At 57.9% G+C, this 24,077-nt stretch overlaps 1 protein-coding gene across 1 annotated transcript in view; it reads left to right on the top strand.

Moving 5' to 3' along the window:
- Positions 1-24,077, top strand: part of Ttc7a (tetratricopeptide repeat domain 7A) — a 99,529-nt gene that overhangs the window by 54,788 nt on the left and 20,664 nt on the right. Inside the window, exons 11-14 of the mRNA XM_023711188.1 lie at positions 3,342-3,459; positions 5,125-5,182; positions 6,185-6,257; positions 9,771-9,931. Of these exons, the coding sequence (XP_023566956.1) occupies positions 3,342-3,459; positions 5,125-5,182; positions 6,185-6,257; positions 9,771-9,931 (410 nt within the window). The remainder of the gene's footprint in view (positions 1-3,341; positions 3,460-5,124; positions 5,183-6,184; positions 6,258-9,770; positions 9,932-24,077) is intronic.

Consider the following 24,077-nt stretch of genomic DNA (forward strand, 5'->3'; position numbering starts at 1 on the left):
CGGTGTCTTGGAACAGAGCCTTGGTTAGATCCTGGGCATCGCATGCCGCACCAGCCCTGCCCCCAAGGTGGGCTGAGCCAACCACAGAATCTAGGTGTAGTGGCATATGCCTGTGATCCCAGGGGAGGCTGAAAGCAGGAGGATCACTATGAATCCGAGCTGCAGTGTGAGACCCTGCAATGACCAAAGTAGTTGCTCTTTCTGTCCCTGGGTGGAGAAGAAGAGGTAAGGAATCTCACGCTGAAGCTCTTCAGCCCACTGCAGTGGTTCACTGCGGTCACTCTGGAGAGACCCCTGTAGGACAGCTGGAGCGAAGAACTGGAAGTCAAGGGGCCTTTCCTTCCAAACCATCACAGCCGTATACCTTTTTCTAAAATGCCAGAGAGGAGAAAGTGGAAAGCCACAGCAAGCAGCCACAAACCGGGAAGCTGGAAGAAAGGCTGGGCTGCAGGTGCAGTTCTGAGCTTCCCAGCCAGGGGCCATGGCTAGGCCGCCTGCAGGCCCCCCACACAGAACCTCGGGCTGTGCAGTGCCTGTACCATTGGGTAGTGGGGTGCTGTGATGGGCTAGGTAAGCCTCAGCCTGCTCTGAACCACAGGAGGGAGCAGGGGGCTCCCATGGGACTTCTGGGAGCGTTATCTAGCTGCCCTGGGCAAGAAGGATCCTAGGGGACTTTTGCATTATGGGAAGGAGGAGGGTTGGCAGGAGCCTTGGTAACCCTCACAAGTGGGGCGGGTCAGCACTGTGGCCTGCACTGGTCACAGAAGCACCAGCTGTTAGCTTTAGATAGCACGGGAGGAAATGTGGAGCCAGGCAGGACACCTGAGGAACCAGGTGGACAGAAGATGTGCAGGAGAGGGCCAGGCCTCTTGGATCCGCCGCGCGAGGGCAGTGTCATGAGACCACAGGGCATAGTCACCAGCGGGCATCAGGGAGCGGACTGGAAAGATTGCCAGTGGAAGGGGCGCCTTGCACCAGTGTGTGGGCCGATGGGTGGACAGATACGAGTCCTGGACCCTGACGTGGTCGGCGCTTGAGCAGCCTGGCGGAGCAGAGTGAGTAGCAGAGTCACCACATGTCCTTGCAGAGCCTCTCCTTTTTCTGTGGCTGTGGATCAAGCTAAGGGACAAAAGGCAGGTGGTAGTGTCCCTGCTTTGAAGGCAAGACTGCCTTCCCTGAAAACCTGCCCAAGCTGGGGGTGGGGATCCTGCTGGCCCAGAGCAGTTTTGTCACCACCCTTGTGTGCCCCTGCGTCCCAGTTAGGTGAGGCTCCGTCCACTCTAGTTGGCACACCTCACACTCAAGGGAAGCCCACATGGAGGTGGCACACGCCCCACCGGCCAGGGTGGGAACAGTGACCTGCTCTCCACGGCTAGTTCTGCCTCCCCATGGGCTGGAGGGCTTTGATGGCACTGCTCACGCGTGTGTGTGTGTGTGTGTGTGTGTGTGTGTGTGTGTGTGTGTAAAATGCAGAGCAGCTTGATGTTTATATTCCATGAGTTATACTACATGCAGTAACTTGTACTAAATAGTACTTGACATGCAGTCAGGTACTGCTGTGAACATTCAGGTCATCTGTCGGTCCTCAGCAACTCCAAGGACACCTTTAGTGTCCCCTTTTTACAGAAGAGGAAACTGAGGTACAGCAGAGTGGGATGACTTGCTCAAGGCTGCACAGGAAGTAGCCCTGCCAAGACCTGAGGTCGGGCATTGTGGTCCTAGCGCTTTGTCCGTCCTCGCAGGCAGCCTGGCCTCCACGCGCAGAGCCAATTCCTGAGGGTAGAGCTGGCCTGGAGTGGGCTGGGTGCCAGTGCTTCTAAGCAAAGGAGCAGAGTCAGGTGTCCCAGACTTGAGCATTCCCGGTCCTGCTGGGGGTGGCCGGCAGGGGTGGGGACGACACACGGTAGTGCCTCTCAGGAGTTCTGCTTTTTTTCCAGTCTTAGTTTTTGGCTGCAAAAGCATTGTCTGCTTCTGCACAGTGCTGTGTGCTGTCGTACCACCTACCGTCTTAATCAAGTTAGCAGTGACACTTCCTCCTGTGGTCGCCAGTGTCTCCCCATGCAGAAAGCCAGCTGTGTGGGTGGGAACAGGAGGGAATCATGGTGTTGGTGCTTCTCGTGGTACCTTGTGTTTCAGATTCTCCCCATCTGCACGGTGGAGTCTCTGCTCCTTCATTCTTTTGGGGGTTTTGTTCATGTCACCAAGGTTGTGCCCTCCCTGGGAGCCCAGCCTGCTTACACCCCACAGTGAATGGCGTCTGTCTTGGGGCCTCAGTCTAGACTCCAGGGACAGACAGACGCCACCCGTGTACTTTCCCTGATGCAGCCAGCAGCCAGGCCCCAGGATACCCAGAGCTGCCCATCTGTGCTGGGGCTGGGCCTGTCCCTGTGTGGGCATGGGTCCAGCTCCTATTTGACCGCCTTACAAGCCCTTGGCCGGGCAGGTACCTGGTGGTGCTGGAAGGCCTGTGTGTGGCGTATCCAGCTCCTTGCCGGGGCTGGGGCAGCCTCAGGGCTGGAGGAGACCCATGGCCCCTCTGGCAGCGGATGCAGGTGCTCTGCCACACCTGGGTGGGAGGGCATGAGAGCCTTCTGGAGGCTTTGGCGTCAGAATGAGTGCAGCTTCCCCACCCCTGGCTGTGCTGTGCCCTGCCATCCCAGCCAGCCTGTCAGATGTGGGTATCCCAGGGTGTCCACGAGGCCTCGTCCCGTGTTGTGTGTGATCACGTGCGCATGTGTGACCCACGCCAGTTGGTCCTTTTCCAATTGGAACAGTCTGCTGCTCCCAGGACAGAAACAGCCCTGGGCCTTTTTCCCCTGCAAGCTGGGCTCTGCTGTGTGAGGACAAAGTGAGCTCCACATGCAGCCCAGCCTTGGCCTGCGTGCTCCACGGGGCTGGCTGCGCACACCAAGGCCCCCGGCCCCGCTTTGGCCCCTCTGTCTGCTAAGCAGCGCCGGCACCTGCACAGGGCCCTGCAAAGCCCCTCCAGGAAGGGAGCTGCGTAGATGGGCCCGCTAAGCACCACGCCCTCAGGGAGCGACTTGGAAGAGCAGGGTCTCAGGGGCAAGGGAGCGCTCTCTGAAAGTGGCATCTGTGACCTTGAGTACAGACACATACCTCGGGTCGGGTCCTGGGGGCCACTGCCTGGCAGAGGAAACAGCTGGTTCTTCTGCTCCGGGGCTGCAGGGCCAGAGAGCTCCTGTGACTGCCATGCTGCCTCGCTGTGAGCCGGTTCCGTCCTTGTCTGCATCTGCCTGGAGGCCCTGCAGGCTGGTAACTGGGTTGCCTGTCATGCCCACGGCAGCAGAGCATCTTGTGACCTCTGCCTCTCCTCTTTCCAGCTGGAGGAGGCGGAACACTTTGCCATGATGGTGATTGGCCTTGGTGAGGAGGCCCGGGAGTTCCTCCCCAAGGGCTACCTGGCCCTGGGTCTCACCTACAGCCTGCAGGCTACTGACGGTGAGTGCCAGGCCCCAGGAGGCCACTGCTTGAGAACAAACTTTCTTCCTGACTTCAGAGCACTTGTCCCACTAGCTCCCCATCCCTGCCAGTCTAGCAGACACCATCCACTTCTGGGATAGATGCACGTGTGTGTATACACACACACACACACACACACACACACACACACACGCCCACGTGCATGCATGTTCCTCCAAGCTAGGCTGCTGTGTCCTGTGCACTCTTGGTGTCTTTGTTTTTTAATTTTTTGTTTGTCTGGTTGAGACAGAGGCTCACTATGCAGTTCAGGCTGGCCTTGAACTCACTGTGTAGTCCAGGCTGACTTTGAACTCATGGTGATCCTCCTGCGTCAGCCTCCCAAGTGCTGGGATTGTAGGTGTGTGCCACCATGCCAGTCCTCCTAGGGCCTTTTAGGTGCCCGTGAGCGCTCCACGCCACTGTGGCTTCGTTCTCATTTAGTACTAAGATCATCTGGAGTCTTTTAATTCCCCTTCCAGTATGGCAGTGCTGAGTACATAGCAAGTGTCTAATAAATGCTTGAATTTGGCTGATGGCTTCCCTCCTTGCCCTGGCCATGCTGGCTCAGCCCTACCTCCCCTCGCCCACCAGGCGGGCACCTACTTTGGCATCTACCTTGACCGTGTTCTTCGTTGCTGGAACACCAGTTCTCATAGGAGAGGTTTCTTGGGCTTGCATTTCTGGTCTGTAGTGGGCTGGCTGCAAGCCAGGAAGGTGAGGAGGGAGAGGCCAAGGGAGAAAGGCTGTGCACAGCATGGCAGACAGGAAGGGGCTGCTAGGGAACCAGGCTTCTGGCCTCACTCCCAGTGACCTGCCTCCCGCAGGCAAGTCCTGCCTCCTAAGAGAAAACCAGTACCACACACCAGAGTAAATCACCTTCCAGAAGTCCTGCCTCTGAATACATGAGGCCCTAGTGGGGACATTTAGGTAGAAAGCTTAGCAGTGTCCTTGCAGCCTGAGGGCTGGGGATGACGGGTGCTCACTCTGATCTAACTGGGATGGACCCTTGCCCACCTCCTTGCAGTGCCAACCCAGGAGTCCCTCTGTGCCCAGCCTCAGGACCCCTCTCAGCTGATTTGTCTGAGGAGGTGAGGACTGACAGTTCTGACACCCACGAACCCTGCACGGGCTAGCGAGGGTGGCCCCCGTCCCCTCCTCACAGCAGCTGCGGTCTCTGAGCTCTCAGTGCTGTGTCCTTCCTGGTGGAAAAAGGTCCAGCCTGGCTGGAGCCTGGACGCAGTCCTGGGAAATTGGCTTGCGGTGCTTAGCATACACCCAAGGCCAGGAGCACCTGCCCTGCCGCAGTCTGTATGGCAGGGTTGACAGTAGTGGGTGGGTATGGTGCCCAGGAGGGTGCCTGACAAGGGTGGTAGCCTTTCCCTGCAGGCTGGGTAGGGTACCTGGGTCGCAGAGCACCTGTGAGCTTGGGCCTCTCAGTGGGTCCACTTGGTATAAATAGCAGGAAGTGAACCAGTGGGCCAAAGCTGTGCCAGGAGCCCAGGGTGGCAGCAGGTGGCAGCTGGACCTCCCAGACATGGAGGATTTCCAGGCCGGACCCCTTGGGTTCCCCCTGCAGAGCGCCTGTGCCTGGGGTTTGGAGCAAGGCCTGGCAGTACAGCTCAGCATCCATCCTGTCTTCCACAGCCACCCTGAAGTCTAAGCAAGATGAACTGCACCGGAAGGCGCTGCAGACCCTGGAGAGGTGAGGAGACTTGGTCGCCGCTGGACCCCTTACACTTTCAGGGCTCCTTGCGTCACGTGACTCTGGTATTCGTCTCTGTGCAGTGGGGTTTCTGTTTCCGTTTCTTGTCCTACAGCAGGGACAAGCTGTCCTCAGCTGTGGGCCTCTGGCTTTCAGTGCCAGCGAAACTAGGTGGTAACTAGGAGCTGGGGCTCCAGCCACCGTACTCGGGGCCCTGCGTGGGAATAGTGACCCACACTAGCCGTGACAGTACACGAGCTAGGGCAGGAAAAGAGCATTCGGAGGCTGGCATGCAGCGACTGTACGTAGCGTTCGCCTCCTTGCAGCCCCTGCTGGTCAGACCTCAGCAGAGGCTTCCTGGCAGCAGGGGTCCCAGGCCCACCTTGGTCAGCCTTATTCCCTGTACCCCACCCTGGCCTCTGCGTCATACTAAGCAGATGTACTTGCTCCCTCCTGACCACACAGGTGGCAGTTTTGCTGCATGGGGCCTGGCTGGAACACCTTGTGCCAGTTTTGCATCAGCTCCTGTTGGAGCAGGTTCCCAGTCCCAAGCCCCCTGGAGCTCCAGGGAATGGAGGGCTTACCCCTCGGCCCTCTTCCCACCGGCTCTTTGTTGTCAAGGTTTTGGCCCAGAGAGGCCGAGTCTGCTCCCCTACAGGAGGCATTGCCCACTGTCCTTGGGTATGGGCTGCAACAGGCTGATGGATGGCACAGGCCAGGCCTGTGTGGTATGGACAGGACGTGGGTGCTGTCTGTGCCCACCCAGGGCCTCTTCCTTCGGGTTGTCACCTTGACGCTCCCATCCCAGGTGGCCTTGCCTCAGCTGGTGCAGCCCTCAGAGCAGCTGTCCCTGCCCTGTGCTGGCTTTGGGTCCCCTGCCTATGCCATTGTCTCCAGCTGGGTGCCTGCCAGACCAGCCCTGGAAGGACACACCCTAGCACCCAGTGCAGAGATGGTATCGCAGGAAGCCCGGGTCACGTGCAGTTGTCACTCTCCCTGCAGAGCCCAGAAACTGGCGCCTGACGACCCCCAGATCGTCCTCTACCTCTCCCTGCAGCTGGCCCTCGTCCGACAGGTGGGTTAGCACCCCTAACCCCCGGGGCCTGGGCTGCCCCTACCTCCTAGCAGCTCCACTTAGCAGCTCTGTGCTCATCTGCGAGTGACTTGACCTCTCTGAGCCTCTGCTTTCTTACCTGCTGTGTGCATGTGTCTCTGCCTGCGGGAGGGGTAGGAGCGGGGGGTCATCAGTGAGAGGCCCGAGGGGGTGGGCACTCAGGGAAGGGGTGCTCATGCTTTGCCTGCTCTGGAACAGGGAAGCCCTGAGAAGTTCAGAAGAGATCTCAGCCATCTGCCAGAGTCCTCCCTGACCCTTTCCTCACATCCCAGAGAAGCAGAGCCATTGGCTCATGGAGGGCCTCCTGGGGGCTCCTGGTGGGACCTCAGGCCTCTGCTGTGGGGCCCTATGGGGGCCTCCTGTTCACTGACCCCTCCCTTGCTACGATCACTGCCACCAGCAGCACCTCAGGGAACCATCACTCCCGTGAGGTCCCGCTCCGAACCTGGGCCTCCATCCCACTTGGAGACAGTGCCTGGGTACTGCTCCACCTGGGTCTTATCCGGCCCTGGGTGCTTTCTCCTGTGGCTTGGGATAGCGGGGACCCTGCCACCAACCCTGCATCACCTCCCTGGAGCTGTCATAGACCTGGCTCCTCCTGGTGGCTGGAACCCTTACCTCACTTGCTCCCCACCTGGACCCTTGTCCCGAGCCCCCTCCTCACCTGTCCTGACTCAGTGCTGCCTCCCTCTGTGCCCTCTCCCCCATGGCCCTGCTGTCCCTCCTGCTGTCATCCGCTGCCCCCCTTTCCTCCTGTACCCCCTCTGCACGACACACTCGGCCCTGCCTTGTCCCCCACGCTCCTGACTGCGCCCTGGCCCAGGCACTGGGCTCTCTGTGCTGGGCATCACTGCCCCCGGAGCAGAAGGAAAGATACCTGAGACGGCTTTATTTTTAGTGTGCTGTAAAAGAACCTGGTGCTTTTCTTGCCAATCAAGTTAATGATAAACCTTTGGGTGATGCATTTTTTAATCTCTTTAATTATTCACCCATCTCTGAATAGTGCCCATTGGCAGAGAGAGATGGCTGGTTGGCCAGGCTATTGGAGCCTGGTGCCCAGGTTCCTTGGGGACCCCAAGGCCTGTTAGCACCAGGGGTTGAAGTCCCCTGAATGGACTCCAAGCAGATTCATTGGCTGGGTATATTATCTTAATAGAAGTGCATGCTTGGCATGTAAGCAACCCAGGGCTTGATCTCCAGCACCAGAAAGGGAAAGAAGGGAAGGAGAAGGAAGAAGCAAGAAAGGGAGGGAGGGAGGGAGGGAGGGAAGGGAGAAGAAAGAAGGAAGGAAGGAGGGGAGGGAAGGAAGGAGAAGGGAAGGGAGGGGGAAGGAAGAGGGAGAAGAAGGAAGGAGCAGAGGAATAGATGGAGGAAGGAAGGAAGGAAGGAAGGGGACCCCCAAGCTTCCAGCAGAGCCAAAACCCCACTGTAGACACTGTAGGGGCTCACGTGTCTGGGTTGGCGTGCGGGCACACAGGAGCGCTGCCTCAGGACTAGATGGAGGACGCCTCCAGGTGCCTAGGGACAGCACCTTGGAAGGCTTGCAGAATGAAACTGCCCTTTCCAGAGCACCCGGAGCCAGCTCTCTGCAGGACGTTCACATTCAGGGTCTCTGCAGGGCGGGGGGGAGAATCATCCTGCTTTTGCCACAGAGGAAGCCCAGCTCAGAGGGACAGATGCCCATGCCCTAGGTGCCAGCCAGGCAGCGGCACAGCGGGCCACTTGTCCTAGAGCAGCATCTGAACTGGGGGGAGGGGGGAAGGTACCCAACAGTGAAGTTGTCTTCCCCAGGACCACCAGAGCAGGCACCCAGCAGACTGTGGCAGAGGTATGCCTCAGGCTGCCGCCCGCACTCCACCCTGCCTGGTCGTGGCCTCCATGCCTGCTAGGTGCAAGGTGATTGAGACTTAGCCGTGCAGGGGACTGGAGAGACTTGGGGGTCTTGGGAAACTGAGCCAGGTTGGAGGTGCCCAGAATCTAACAGTGTGGCACAGGTGGCAGTCAGTGCCAGGAGCCATGGCATGCAGAGAGGCTGGCCCTGACCTGGGATGGCTAGGTTCAGACCTTTGTCTGCACCACAGCCCAGTCAGTGTGAGGCCCAGCTAGTGCAAGCTTGACGGGGTGGGGGTCCAGCTGTGGTGCTGAGCAGCTCCACTTGCCCAGGAATGTTAGAGAGGCTGGTGTAGAAGACAAGCAAGCATTTTGTTTGTGTTTACATTCGCTCTGTTAACCCCTGTAAGGTCAGAGCTGTGCTCAACAGGCTGTTGAATTCAGGGAGGTGAAGCTCAGGGACAGTGAGAACCCAGCCCTTTTGGGCTTCCGCAGTACCGCAGCCAGCCTGAAGGCAGCATCAGTGGGCACAGGCAGCAGGTGGCAGCTCTGAGCAAGAGGCCTGTGCGGGTTTTCTGGAGGAGACAGTGCAGGAGGCGCAGCGCTGCCCCGCAGGTTGCACGGGGCTGCCTCAGGAGCTCTCAGTCCCTGCACGCAGCCTTTTTTGAAAAAGAGTGTTTACACTGGTGACTGCCAGAATTCTTTTTGCTCCTTAATGCTTGTGGAAACTTTCCCCAGATCCTGCCAGGGGTGCGCAGGCCGGGCCACGTGGGCCTGCGAGTGTTTCTTTCAGACCTCACCCCACTGCCTGGCTGAGCAGCCGGTGGGATGGGGGTGTCCCGAGTTGGAGTGGTACTGAGAGCAGCTTTGGGGGAGGCCCAGGACTCAGCCTCTGGCTGTGGTGTTAAGTATTACTAATGGGTTTCTCAGGAGGGGGTCCCCATACCACCTCTACCCTGTGGGCTTTTAGGAATAAGGCTCCATGCCAGTGAGGTAGGAGTGTGGCCTTAGAGCAGCCGGGTCTGTGCCCTTTCATAAGGATACCAGGAAGGGCAGCAAACCAGCGCAGATGGAGGCTGGGGTCCAGGTGGGCGTGGGTCTCCACACTGCTGTGACCTCTGTCTACCCCTGGAGCAAAGACTTGCCCACAGCTACCTCCAGGGGGCGCTCCAGCTGCTCCTCCGACTCCCTACCTTATCTGGCCTCGCCCTTCCTGTTCAGACTTGAAACCAGGCCTAGTAATTACGGAGAGAAGAAAAGGGCTGGGGGGGAGGGGCGGACACTAGCGTATGCCCACACCCCTTTCCCGGTGCTCGCCTCTGCACCCTGTTCTTGCTCCTCCCCTGGGCAGGACCCCGCTGAGCTGGAAGGGCGTCTGCATGCCACCAGGCCCCCTCTCCCTCGTGTGTCCCACCTCCCTGGAGGAAATGCTTCCTTTGCCCACATCCTTGGCGCTGTACAGTGAGTGTCTTCCCTCTGCCCCACGGTCACAGAAGGCCCCTCTTAGGCTGCTTGGGGGATACGTTTGCACACAGCGCCATCCTTGTGTCCCAGCGCCAGGCATCTGCCTGAGTTGGAGCTCCAAGGCTCCTTCTGGCCTTGCAGCCTGGGGAAGGTCTCTAAGCCGACGGTTTCCTCTGGCAGATTTCCAGCGCCATGGAGCAGCTACAGGGGTCCCTGGCAGTGTGCAAGGACGATGCCAATGCCCTCCACCTGCTGGCGCTGCTCTTCTCTGCCCAGAAGCACTATCAGCATGCCCTGGACGTCACCAACATGGCCATTGCCGAGTACCCTGAGAACTTCAAGTGAGTGCCCTGTGGACAGTGCTGGTTAGGGGCTGGCTGGCCTTCAGCCCAGGTGCCAGCACCACAGCACGCGCACTCTCTGGGTGGAGAAAGAGTACAGAGTGCCACGGCGGCTGTGTGCAGGACTAGGGAGTGGTAAGCCCACAGTCTCCTTGGGACTGTGGGGCTGTGGGCAAGAATGCACTGGGGCGCGTGTGCACTGTGTAAGGGCTTCCCCGCCTTGGCCCCACCCCAGCTTTCCACACGCTCAAGGCTGCCACTGCAGGTGAGCTCATCATGACGCAGCTGCTGCGGGTAACCTGACAGTTGGGGGCAGGTTATCTTACCTCAAGCGTGCCTGTCCCTTGGCTGTTGCCACCAGCTGCCCTGCTTCTTGCAGCAGAGCTCAGATTGCACTTGGTACACTTTGCACAAGCTGCAGTCGTAGGGTGGAACTAGGTCCTCCTGCCACCACCAGCCAGGACCCTGAGAACAAGAGCTATGTGGGGCTTCTGCCTCCTCCTCTTCATAGGCTAGTGTCATTGAGCCCAGAGTAAGGAAACCCTCCACACCCTCCCTTCTGCTCTGTTGGGGGGGTCTCAACCACCCCAGGGCTGCCCCACAGCAAAGAGGAAGACACTGGGATTGTGGTCACTCTTTTTTTTTTTTTTTTTTTTTTTTTGGTGGAACCGGGGATTGAACTCAGACCCTTGTGCTTGCCAAGGAAGCGCTTATTCTACTGAGCCATTTCCCCAGCCCCTGTGGTCACTCTTAAGAGGTGAAACTGCCCCAGGGCGTGAGCATGTTCCTGAGTGGATGAGGGCCAAGCCAAGGCTTTGGGGCAGGATTTTATCAGTGGCGCACTTCGAGCTAAGTCCTGCATGGATCTGAAAACAAGAATCAAAGGGAGATTCAGCTCTGCACGGTTGGCCCCTCCTCGTACCCCTAGTTCCTTCCAAGGGTCTCTTCTGCATGTGGCACTTGTAGTTAGGTCTTGTCACTTTCTAACCTCTGAGCTGACTGTTCTGTCAGCCTCCTGCACAGGCCAGCAGTGGGGACAAGAGCTGATTCCTGGTTGAAGGGCTATGTGGAGTGTGCTGGAAATAGGGTCTGCCCAGACCTGGCTTCCCCCTGGCCTCACCAGCACACTTGAGGGAGGTGTCCTCTGCCACACCACCTCCACTCTCCAGAGCCCAGGGCTGGGCTTGGAGGCCCCATTGCATCGCAGCAGGGTGTGAACTCATCCCCGTCCCCCTCGCCAGGATGCTCCCTGCTCCCTGCAGAGTCTGAAAGGCAGAGGGCCCTGGCCCTGGGCCTGTGCCGCCCACAGATCTGTGGGCGGACATGACTGAGAACATGTAGCGAGTGCGTGCATGTGTGCATCCGACGAGATGGCTTCTAGCAGGTTCTCGGAGGGGCTGAGTTCCAGAAAGGTGCAGACTGAGCAGGTAGCCGAGACCCCCCCACCCTCCGTCCAGGCTACGGAGAGCTACCTGCAAAGCAGGGTTGTCCCCCTTCTGCTGGCCTGAGCCTTAAGGGAGCAGCCTCTGCCAGGGGAACAGCTCACCCTTACAGATGTCTCAGTACAGGGAATGGTGGAACATAAGGGGCTCTGCAGGCTGAGGCTGTGTGTGTTCTTTGTCCCATCTCTGCAATGATGTGCTGCAAAGCATCTGGGGACAAGGCTGTCCCACCCCAGTAGCACTTCACTTTTCCCTGTCCATCCCAGGACCAGTAGAGAAGTAGTAGTTCTTTATCTTGAGTCACCATGAACCCCTAACCCCCTGAATCAGGAACTGGGAAAGGTGGGGACTTAAGGCCCCAAGACTGTGAAGAAAATAACTCTTATTTTAGGCAAAACAAGGAAAGAAACAAATACCTAGTGTCTACATACAGTTACTTGGCTGTGGGGGATCCATCTTCCCCCAGCTCTGCTGCATGACCGTGTCATTTGCAAAACAAGTCAAAACTGGTCCCCAGACATGAAACCCTAGAGTACAGAAACCCAGAGATTAGCAGGAAATGTCATTGGGTCCAGTGCGGGTCAGGACTGCTGAAAAATGTCATTGCTCTCCAGTTGACACTGCGTCCTGTCTCTCCAGCTGCTCCCTTCGCTGGGAGTGAGCTGTGCGTGGCGCCAGCTGTTGCCAAGGCAATTAATTAAACAACCGGTCCAGTAAATACTGCTCAGCAAAACAGCACAGACCAAATCCCCTTGGCCCTGACCTCACTGTCCCCAGGAGAGTCTGTTTTCAGGGGCTACTCAGAGGCCCGAGGAACAGGTCTGTTCACTATGTACCTCAGGGACAGCTGTCTGGTGATGGAACCTTCTAGAAGCTTCTGTTCCTGTGAAGGCCAAACCTGCAATGCACCCCAGGCTGCCAGGGAGGGAAGTCACTGGCAGGCTGATAATTGGGGTTCATGCTTTGCCTTCACTGGTACGTGGGATGGACCCTCATCCCTGTGAACTTGACCCTGTGTGAGAGCTGGAGCAAAGTCCCCTCAGGTCTGTGTCCTGTGCTGCCTGCAGCAATCTGTTCCTCCTTGGAATGACAGACAGTATCTGTCCTGGTCCCTCCTGCTCCTGAGGTCTCTTCTGAGGATCAGACCAGAGAAGGTCATGCAGCTCATCAGCTGTGTATCCACAGTGGCAGAGGGGGGCAGAGGTGGCCACAAACAGTGTCACCTGACACCTGGGACCCAAGGGTGGCTGTGCATGCAGTGACCCCAGAGGTGGCAGGAAGAGAGGCCTGGCAAGTCTGGGTCCTGAGCAGGGGAGGGGATGTGACCTCTGGGAAGAGCTTTATAAAAATGTCACTATGCCACACAGGCAGCTTCTAGACTCCCAGAGCAAAACCCAGCTTTCCCTGAGTCCAACTTTTGAGAATCCTCTGACCTTGGGGATTAGAAAGCAAAGCAAGGGGGCTCTAGATGTCCATGCTGGGGCATGACCTTTAGTTAGTAGAGCTCAGGTTTAAAAAGGCAGGAACGTGAGGAAGCAGAGACTGATTGCCCCTCAGGGACAGCGTGAGCTGGCGTGGTGGGAACCAGACACCCTGGGCAGCTTTCTGAAATCCTGTGGGCTTCCTGCTAAGCCCTGGACACATGTGCTGGCCGGGCAGTGCCGCCAGCTGGCTGGGCGGCCCAGGCTTGCAGGGGGCCTCGGGCCACAGCTCCCTGTTTGGAATGTGAGAGGCTCCAAGCAAGCCACAGGATGATGTCTCTGCTGGCCCTTTCTTTTCATTTGGGGTGGGGGAGGCAGCGGGAGGGGCTGAGCAGGGAAGAGCAGGAATCCGGGAGAAGGGCAATGGGCCCTCCAGAGGAGGCCACGGGCACTGTCAGGGATGGTTTTAGGTAACAGATTCCTAGTGCTTTAGTCAGGCCCTTGTAGTGAGGATCTCCATAGCAACCAAACAAAGTTCTTGGGCTAATGATGGGAGCTTTCCAATAACCAGCCTGTCAGTCACACCCTGGAAGCCTGCCCAACTGGCTTTGAAGGCCCAAACCACGCACCTAGGCCCCCGAGAAGCAATGGTTTCCTGCTCCATGGTGAGCAGGGCCACCTCCTCCCCCAGCCTGGTCCCTCAGCATCAGAGTAGCCTCTTGGGAGCTCCTGCTGCTCCAGCCCTGATCCTAGGGGACTTGGAAAGTCCTGGGGGAAGGTCTTCTGGAACCCCAGCAAGGGAATCATTGCAGGCCTTCTCTACGAGCCAGAGCTTGCCAACCATAAACAAATGAGCAAGCACAGCCTTTCGCCCCAGGAAACCTAGACTGTTTTGGAAAATGTCTGAGCTGATAACTAGGCATTAGTTGGAGCCAGACCTTGGTACAGTTCTGGTAAAGTTAAACCTCTAGGGCATCTCTCTGATCTACCTGGCTGGCCTCACCTACTTTTCAGATTGTGTATGACACATTCCTAGTGGCGCATTCCGAGGAGCAGAAGGGATCTAGTCCTGGGGGGTGTGCACATTGCTGCCCTAGAGCCCTGTGTGTTTAATTGTTCTTATTAAGGACTTGTGGCACATCAAAGGGATGCTTAAAATTCCAGCACTCCAGTGAGGGGGTTGGAAGCAAATGTATTAACGCAAACATAGTTTATCACTTTCCCGTGTCCATGTTTGCCAGCTACAGGCCTGCAGACACTAGCCAGGGGGCCGCGGCCAGCAGCCGAGGGCTGTGCTAAGGGGGGCGCAGTCACTGCCAGCCCTGGACTGTTCCACAGGTCGCTTCGTCCTCAGCCAGCAAAGTGGCCGTTCAGCGCTTCCCCTGCTATCCCACCAGCGCCCATGGTCTTGCTGGGGGCCATAGTGTAGACTGGGGGGCGCAGCCTGAGCTTCCATGCTTGAACTCAGAAGTGCAGGTGCCATAAGTTGTTTGGTTGGGAAAGCGGAGGGAGTACTGGTATTGGCAGGTTTTCCAAAACATGTTCTTCTTCTGTCTGCAAAGCTGGTCTTAGCTCTTGGCTCCCTTATTCCTGGGCTGGAGGTGACGCTGTCAGGCAGAACAGTGTTTCTCTATAGTGGAGGGGCCTAGTCCCCAGCAGTCTCGATGCGCCAACCTCCCTCTGCACAAGGAGACTGGGCCTGGCAGCCTGTCCGCTGGTCGAGATGATGACCGGTGGCTGCCTGCACAGCGGGGGACCTTGTGTGTTCTGCCTGCATACCTTTCCGGAAGGTCTTCTCTGCTGAAAGGCTCTGCTCAGGTTCTGTGTAGTCTGTGTTCAGGTCAGGCAAGGTCCAGAATTGGTGTCTGGAGTTCACTGAGGTGGCCGGCAGGGCGGCCTAACCAGGAGGGTTCAGTTTCCTGTTTCCTCATTGTGGAGTAGAGGATCATCAAAACCCTTTAGGGCTAAGGGACGTGGGTCAAGTGCAGTCTTCCAGGCCCAGGAAAACCCCTGGTGTTAGAGTGAGAAGAGCTGTTAAAAGGGGTCCCTTTTAGCCGGCCACTGGTCTCTGGGGAGGCCAGAGGGCTTGCACTAAAGCTGGCCCGCCCTCCTTCAGCGTCCTGTGGAAGTCCTGCCCTCAGGAGTCTCTGTGTGTGAGCAGAGTGAGTCAGCTTCCCTGGTGGAGCTTTTCCTGAGCCGTGAAAATTGGAGGCGTCTGGGTTCCATGTGTCCCTGCATCCCAGCCAGGGCCTGGGTGTATGCCCTTGGGAGCCAGGCAGCTGGAGACCCAGCAGGGCACCGCTGCTTGCTGCTCTCCTGTCCTGTGAGTGGGACCGCTGTACCTGGCCAGGGCCCCTCCACCCCACTCTGACCTCTCCTCTGTCTCCTGCCCCACCCCCCACAGGACTCCAGAGCAGGGTGTCTAGCACACTGGGGGGACCCTCAGTCTGAAGGCCAGGGGAGCTTGCTGGGTATTTTAGAAAGAAGGGAGCCAGGTGTGTGGTGCGCACCTGTAATCCCATCACTCATGAGGCTGAGACAGGAGGATTGCTATGAGTTTGAGACCAGCCTGGGCTAAGTGAGCTGAAGGCCAGTCTGAACTGCATAATGAGACCCTGTCTCAAAAAAAGAAAAAAGGAGAACACAGCAGATCCGATCAGCTTGATTGGCTGTTACCACGTGCCAGTTGGTCTTTTGTGTGTGTACGTATGTGTCACTAAGGATTGAATCAGGGCCTTCACACTGAGCTGTCTTTATTATTTTGAGGCAGGGTCTTGACAAGTCTCTTAGGTCTGGACTCAGACATCAGGTCTTCCTGCCTCAGCCCCCTACAGTGCTGAGATTGTAAGTGTGTCCCCACACCCAGCTTGTGTTTGTTGGTCTTTACAACACTGCTATGAGAATGATAAGGAAACCACGCTGACAGGTGGCCAGGCTGGAGCTAGAACCTGAGCCAACAGGCAGCTGGACAGCCCGGCAGGCTGGAAGCCTGGAGCTTGGCCCAGCACAGGAGTGCTCCCGACACTGGCCCGCATGGGCGCTGCTGTAAGCAGTGAGCCCCGGTCCCCTCCGCCTTCGGGAGGCTCGGGAACTGTTGCTCTTCTCCCCGTTTTAGGAATGAGGAAATGGAGCAAGGTGAACAGCTGCACACAATAGGAACTAGGTTAGTGAGAGTCACAGGGCAAATGTGGGTGGACCCCTTGGTGAAGAGCCAGCCTCCCACAAGGTCCCCCATCCCACGTCAGGGAACAGAATCCATGCTAAGCACACCCTTTACTGGCTTTACTTCCCCAGCCCTTTTATAAAAACCCTTGAGGCAAGGTCTTACTAAACTTCCCAGACTGGCCTGGACTTGAGATCCTCCTGCCTCTGCCTCCCAAGTGGCTAGGATTACAGGTATGTGCATTTATTTCTGCACAGTAGCCTCAGGGACAAGAGCTGTTTCTCTTCCCATTTTACAAACAGGAACAGTCTGAGAAGTTCAAAGCCAGTGGCCAGAAGAAGGGGCATGGGGCCCACCACATGTTGAGCCCTGCTTTTTGTCTCTTGAGTGCCTTTCAGTGTGGCCTAGGGTGCCCACCCACGTACCACTAACACCCCCCCTCCACCCCCACACTGCACAGGCTCTGGCCTGGCCAGGCAGGAGACTTTCCAGGGGCGTGGCCGCCTGACTCAGAATAGCCTGCTTTTTCACTCAGTTAATGTGTTTTCTATAAAAATAGAACTGTTCATTAAAGCAGCAAGGCATGGCCATCAACTGGAATTACTAATTGTTGTCCTTTAAGGAGGTGATGGCCCCTCTGTCCATTTGCCACACCTGCTGCCACCCTTCACCACACACGCAGGCCAGGAGCCGGGGGAGCAGGAAGGGGGTGCAGACCACTCTGCAGCGCGCTTCCTGCAGGCTGCTGTGGTGCTAGGAACATGTGTAGCTTTCTGGCTGGGGAGTCCTGTGACTCAGCATCCTGCGAGTGCTTCAGTTGAATGACAGGGAGCCAGTGCAGAGATACAACTCAGCCCCTGCCCCTTCGCAGGCAGGACGTGGTGGGAGGCAGGTGTGAGGTGAGGTCCGATGCCTCTCTACCAGGCCTGTGGCAGGCTCTGGCCTTGCCGGCTCCGTTTCCCTCCAGCCTTCCAGCAGCCTCCCAGGCCACGCTGTCACCAGCACGCTTTGCATCCCAGCCAGTGCGTCCAGGGAGGCTGAGGCACTCACGGCAAATGGCAGAGCCTGGAGATGTTCAGTGTCTCACGTCCCACTGCGCTGGGGTGTGAGCCAGGGGTAGAGGGCTTCCTCAGGTCCCTGACAGTCACTTCATTAAAGTGGGTGCTGAGTCACTTTAAAAACGTGAAAGTGAAAATGTGACCCTGAACCTGCTGTGCAGCTGTGGGGGAGGGGTGGACAGAGGATGGGCCCCCTGTGGGGAGACAGATGGCGGCCTCTGACCCTGGCAGTGTTTGTTTAACCAGAGACAGCTCATAAAGTCCCATTTATCAAAGAATTCTCCTTGCTTTAAAGAGCTTTCCAGAAGACTCTGCCTCACCAGTTCTGAGGAGCTCACTCTGGAGTCTTTCCTCTTTAGAGTGGTGAGAGGAAATTGTCTCTGCTTCAGAACAGGGAGAGGGCCAAGTCTTAATCCTTTTGACAAATAATTAGCAGTCGCATCCTGCCTGGGCGTCATAGGCCTGGAGAGGGAGAAGAGCAGCAGATGCCAGCGTTCTCTCGGGAATCTTCCGCATCAGCTGCTGGCCAGAGCAAGTAGGAAGGTCAGCGGAGCGAGCACCTGCCTGCATCCTGGGCCCGTGTGTGGTGCGGGCTCCTGCCGCTGGCCAGAGCACAGGGGCAGGCAAGGTAGGCAGTTAGGATGCACGACCACAGGCCTGGCGCTGGTCTCTGAAGGGCGAAGCTCTGCCTTGGAAGCTGTACAGGGGCTCCCTGGCACCAGGGCTCGCACACTGGAAGTTTGAACTAATCCTGGGGGAGTGGCAGGAATGAGGCATGTCCCCAACCTGGCATCTCCTGTGGCCCCAGCAGTGGGACAGGCACTGCACATTGGCAGACCTTGCCCCTGCCCTCCCCAGAGAACACTCACCCACATGCCTACCTCAGAAGCTTGGGCAGGACCAGGCTCCAGCCTTGGGAGACCTCGGTCTCTGCTCTGCGAAGGCACCTTGGGCTCAAGGAGCAGGATAAGGCTCGCAGGAGGGGCCCAGCCAGGGATGCTTGCCCCAGTGTGGTTGTAGGGCCAGGGGGGCTCTGGCAACCCAAGGCACCGGCCCATGCGCTCCTCCACAGTCAGCAGGCTGTGGTTCAGGAGGCCCCACCCAGAGCACCAGTGACCGCAGTCTGGAGGAGGCCCCCAGGGGTCCTGCGGCTCATGTCTTCAGGGCCCAGCCTCATGCATGGAGCTAGGGTGTGCCCAGGCGAGTGGCAGCAGAGCTGGGGCTTGGTCTGGGGCTTTCAACTCCTCAACCAGTGTCTGTCCATGGTGACATCAAAGGACAACATCCTTGTCCCGGAATAGCTCTTGTCAGAGTGCCAGGGTACTGAAGGGCCGCTGGATAAAAGTGTCCCAGTCTCACACTGTCCTCAGTTACACTTTGCCCCATGACTGTCCCCTGGACAGAGACACACCCATGCACAGACACCTGGCAGGAGCCAGATCTGCGTGCCCCAGCTGTAGCACACTGGCTCTTCCTTCTCCAGACCAGTCACACGTGGACGACAGCTTTGCTGTGCGTGGTTGGGGGGTGCCTGGCACTGGCTCCCCCGTAGCTGTGAGGACCCACGTGGGTAGCTTCCAGGCATGCACGGGGCCCTGTGCTGGGGGTGTGCCCCTTCCAGGAGGGCCACAGGGCAGGCTGGGTGATAGGGTAACCACCTGAGCCAGGGCCAGCGTCAGACCGTTTCCAGAGTGCCATTGTACAAATGCTAGACAGGAGCTCACGTTCCTTACTAAATGCTTACCCATCTGACATGGAAAGAGAATGGAATGAACATTTCGGGCTTCCTGAGGGCAGCCGTGGCCTCTGTGGAAAGAGTGATTGTGTCCATGTTTGGGGTTTTTTTTGGCTTTTTGAGACAGGGCCTCATTATGTAGTTCAAGCTGACCTCAAACTCACTACGTAGCCTAGACTGGCCTCGAACTCACATCAATCCTCCTGCCTCAGTCTCCTGAATGTTGGGATTACAGGCGTGCATTACCATAGCCTTTCTTTCATTTAGTTTGAGATGGGGTTTCACTTTATAGTTCTGGTTGGCCTTGGGCTCACTATGTACCCCAGGCTAGCCTTGAACTCACAGAAGTCCTCTTGCCTCAGCCTACCTAGTACTGGGATGACAGAAATACACAAGCACATCTGGCATTTTGTTTTGTTTTTGAAACAGACTTGCTATATAGTCAGGCTGGCTTAGAATTTGGGATTCTCCTGCCTCAGCCTCCTGAGTGCTGGGATTACAGGCATGTGCTGTCATACCTAGCTAGAGTTGTAGTTTTAAAAAAGATCTTATAATCCTTTATTCAAATAGCATTTTAGTCTCGTCCCATGTATAAGACAGGTGAGGTGGGCTGGGGTGGTAGAAGGGGTGAGAAGCTAGGCTTGGCCATCTGTCCTACTGGGAAGCAGTGTTCTGCAGCCAGGCAGCCTCGGTGTAAACCCAGGCATGTGGCGGGCAGCAGCCCGCCATGGCAGTGGTCGGGAAGGAGGGAGGGAAGCCTGTGCTCTCGCAGTGCTGGGCTTTTCCAGAAGGGCCAGGAGTGTTTGCTGGTCTCCGTGTGAGCAGGGAAAGCACAGGGGTAAATCTGACTGCTGAGCTGGCGTCCCAGAAGCTTCTGGCGCTGTGAAGTAAGCCAGCAGGCACGCAGCGGCCACAACTAGAGACAGTGGTGCTGCCTGAAGCAGCGTGTCCAGACCTCGAGGGGACATACCAAGAAAGTCAGAGGGTGACATCTGGTTAGGAGTTGACCAGATGTCCAGGGGGAAGGGTGAGTCCCAGCAGAGGCCGCAGAGCAGAGCAGGGCCAAGTCCCAGAGCCTGAGCTCAGGGAGGTTTGGAGTCACACGTGGCCAGCCCAAGGTCATGGGTGGAAGGTAGAATGACCTGGGAGGCCTGAAGTCACCTGGGCGCTGGGCCTGCTGCATGGACGCAGCCAAGGGCCCTGGAGGACGAGCCCCCTGGCGGCGCCCAGCCCCACACCAAGGAGGCACCTCAGCTGGAGCCCGGGATCGGGTGTGGGGATCCAACCAGAGTGAGAGTTGGAGCGCTGCCCCTGCCCAGAGAGGATGTGGTTGGGTTGAGAAATTCCACCCAGGGCCCCTCACGCCAGTGGAATGTCAGCAGTCTTGAAGATGCAGCTCATACTGATAGAAGCTCCTGGGACATCAGCTCAGCTCCGCCAAGGGCCATCCTGGCATTCTGGGGCAGCAGTGGGAATGTGCTACTCTGCCCAGTGGACTGTGCCTGCCACCCTGGCTGGACTAGCAGCAGTGGCCCAGGGGCTGTGCTGCCCTTGGTCTGGGCTTCCTGGCCTCACCAACACCTCTACTCTGACCTCACCCACCTGCAGTGTCCCCTACAGCCCACCCGCCCTCCTCACTGCAGGCCAGCTGTAGTGAGACCCCGTCTCTTCTTTCCTAGTGCTGCACCTGATCCAAAAATACAGCACTTGATTCTCTGGGCAACTTGACATTTATAGCACTCTAATTGTTACCTTGAAGACAGTAATTGTCCCTTCTCCTTCATATTCCTGAAAGCAGAGACACCTGACACCGGGAGCACTGGACCTGTCAGGAATCCGGGCAGAGACACTGGGGCTGAGAGCCAGTGCTCCCCAGCAGCTCCCACTGGGGCCTGCGCAGCTGCTGGGGGTCCCGCTTTCTGCCCCCGGGGCCTCCGAGGCCAGCTGTTGGTCATGGGTCAGTGTTCATGAAGGTGTAGAAGAGTAGGGGAGGGTGGGTTTAAAGCCAGGCTTAGGAGATGGGGATACAGCTCAGCGGCGTAGCACCTGCCTGGCAAGTACAAGATTCCGAGTTCAGTTCCCAGTACATACATACATACATACATACATACATACATACATATATAAGTAAGAAAGTCAGACTCAGGAGGGGTGGAAATAGAGGGCAGAAGCTGTGTGTGGGAGCTGTTGTTCTCTGCCAGCAAATCACAGCCTAGGAGCAGGAGGGAAGAGACACACGCAGAGGAAAAGCTGCAGGCCCAGCCCCACCTGAGGAGCCGGCAGGAGATTTGGGGCGGGGCCTCTGCGCACGTCCCACACACAGGCCTGTACTTCCGCACAGGCGGTGACCAAGCTCAGGGCCTGGCCACCAAATCCATGCGCCCAGTGGCAGTGCTGCGCACATGAGCGCCTCACTGCCGACTGCCCGCCCACAGGAGGCAGCCGTGGCCAGCACAGGCCGTGTTCTCCCCGGGCGTGTGGGCAGCCGCTGCATGTCAGTGCCCCTTGCCGTGCTGGCAGTGGAAACGGCACAGTATCTCCCCCCAGGGAGGAGGGACGTAGCAGTAGCAGGCCCCCCTGCAGCACTGCTGGGCCTGTCCAACACCCAGAGGGCTAGCTAGCATCTGCCCTGGCAGGGGCTCCAGCCCCCTCCCCACCCAGTCATCTGAGCGGTTATTCTGATGTGGCGCCGGCTCTCCTCACTGACCCCTGGCTCCCCCGCCATGGCGCTGCCTGCCACCCACCTACACCCACAACCTACACCAGTCCTGACATTTCAAGTTGAAGGTCTGAAGCTACTGTTGTGGTACAGCAGCTGCACCTATGTGGGAATTAAACAGAGTTTCATGACACTTTAATCCTTTTATGCAAGGGAGCTGACTACCATCTTCAGAAATTCAAAGAGGGAGAACTTTAATAAAGTGTAACAGGACCATCTGAGTGAGTTTGGGGTCAGCCAACAACATCCGCGGCTCCATCTAGTGCTGGTTCGCACCAGCAGGGTGCTGGCCAGGCAGGAAGCGGAATTGTGCTCCTGCAATGGCCTTCGTGTTGGTGCTCCGCATAACCTCCTCGACTGAAAGACTGTTCTGGGTGCACCCTACCAGGCCCTGTCTTGGGCCCAGAAGTGCAAAGCACTGTGTGTGTCCACAGCCCAGGGCCCGCTTAGCCAGAGTGGGGAGGCAGCACCAAGTGGGAATCACACCTGAGTGCCTGAGAGGGTGGGCAGGATGGCACACGATCGGGGACAGTGGCATTCACAGGACAGGCACTGATACCTGCAGAGGAGTGTGGAGACAGGAGGAACCGAGCGCAGAAAGAGAAGCAGGTAGAGGCTGCCACAGCCCTCTGCCTTCCATGTGTGCCGGGGTGGACAGAATCCCTCACAGATTCAGCAGGGGAGGCCTCACTGGGCTGCTGACGGCTGCCGTCTCTCTGCAGCCTCTTGTTCACCAAGGTGAAGCTGGAGCAGGTCCTGAAAGGCCCAGAGGAAGCCCTCGTGACTTGCAGACAAATGCTGCAGCTGTGGCAGACCCTGTACAGCTTCTCCCAGCTCGGGTGAGTGGCTGGCGTTGTCCCGGGGTTTGCCAAGGGTGGGGACAAGGTCTGCGGGCTGTAGTTGCCAGGGTAGCAGTCCTCAGCTGAGTGACCACAGCACCTGGCAAGATAGGGACAGGGAGGACATCTGGAGGAGAGGACGGGACTTGGCGTTCATGTAATCCAGTGCTAACTTCTTGCCAGTCCTCCAGGACGTGCGTAGGAAACCGAAGCTCAGGGTGTTCCAAGGGTAGAGACCACCACGAACACTGAGCCAGGTCCTGGGCTCACCACTGTCTGGCGAATCGGCCACTCATATCCTGTGTGTTACCAATTTTATTATCAGCCCAGAAAGGAAACTGACTCAGGGTTGCCTGGTAAGTGGCGTGGTAGTGCGGGGACCGGAACCTGGGCCTCCTGGTCCCCTCTGTCACTTCTTTCCTGGCTCTGTCTGGAGGCTGGAGAAGGAGGTGGAGGAGGGTCCCACAGAGCAGGGTGCATGTGTTTTGGCTGAATCTGCAGAAAGACCAAGCCCATTCAGCGTCAGGCCTCAGCCTCTGCAGCCCAGAGGGACAGGGACAGGTCATCCCCAGCGGCTCTTCCTGGACCCCTGGGCCCACTCTCCCTTTCTCAAGGACAGCTGGCTGTGGCATCCCCCCTCAAGGGGGTATCTGCATGGGGCGGGGGATGGGGGCAGAAGGCCTCCAGACTGCCCAGAGGGAATCTGTCCTGCTGGAACTTACAGAGGATTGTGTCCCAGGGAAATCAAGGGTGGGGCCAGCCTTCGCTCCATGGCCTTGGGGCCAGCAGAGTCCAGGGCAGAGCGGGAGCAGCGGTGGGAGGTGCCAGGAGGAGGCCGAGGGTGGGGGCTTTTCAGAAAAGAGAGGGGAGGAAGCAGATACAAGAGCAGACCCCATCTGGTATAAGAAGACCCTCGTTCAGAGAACCTGCCCGGGGCCAGCCGCTCCTCGTCTGCGCCCTCTTCGGGATGGCCGCTTGACTGCCATCAGGGGGCCAGTCTTGCTGGGGCCACTTGGGCCCACAGCCTGGGCTGCACTCTGTCCGACCTGTGCCTGCCTCCCGGCCAAAGGCTGCGGGGTCTTCTCCCAGGGGCTGGGGCTGGTGGAGGTTTTGCTTCACCCTCACACACACGGTCTCTGACCTGAGAGCCTGATGGAGCATCACCCACCCAGAAGGCCCTGTGAGCCTCTCCCAGGAGCTCCAGGGCAGGCAGGGCAGCATTCAGCCAAGCCAGTAGCCTGCCCCCGAAGCTGGATGTAGCAACCTCCTGGCCTTCCCTGAAGACAAGGAAGTGTCTGCTCTGTCGCTGGGACTGCAGATCAGAAGCCGGGGCTTATAACCTAATTGGGCGTGACCTGGAATCAGGCCCAGAATCCACAGCCCCAGGGTCTGGCCTACCCCCCCAACCCAGCCAGCCCACCACCCCCTCACCAGAGTCCCTGGCATCCCCCATACCTCTCCTCTGCAGAGACCACACAGCTGACCAATGCCCATCACCTCCCAGGCCCCTCCTTCACTGGCTCACCCACCAACCAGCCTCCTCTGCTTTGGGTTAGTCCAGCCATACGGGTCTTTGCTATTTGCTCAGCTTGGAATGTCTCCTCTCACTGTTTGGGTTTTTTGGTCATGCTGTGCATAGACCTAGAACTGTGGGGCAAACAGTCCCCAAGATGGACTCTTCTAGAACCCTGGGAGAGGCCCCTTGAAGGGATGGCAGAGAAGACCGAAGATGGGAGCGCTCTGTGGGACAAGTGCCTGACAGGAAGGTG

Source organism: Octodon degus, unplaced genomic scaffold (genome assembly GCF_000260255.1).
Source record: "Octodon degus isolate 3935 unplaced genomic scaffold, OctDeg1.0 scaffold00020, whole genome shotgun sequence".
NCBI classification, from domain to species: Eukaryota; Metazoa; Chordata; class Mammalia; order Rodentia; family Octodontidae; genus Octodon; species Octodon degus.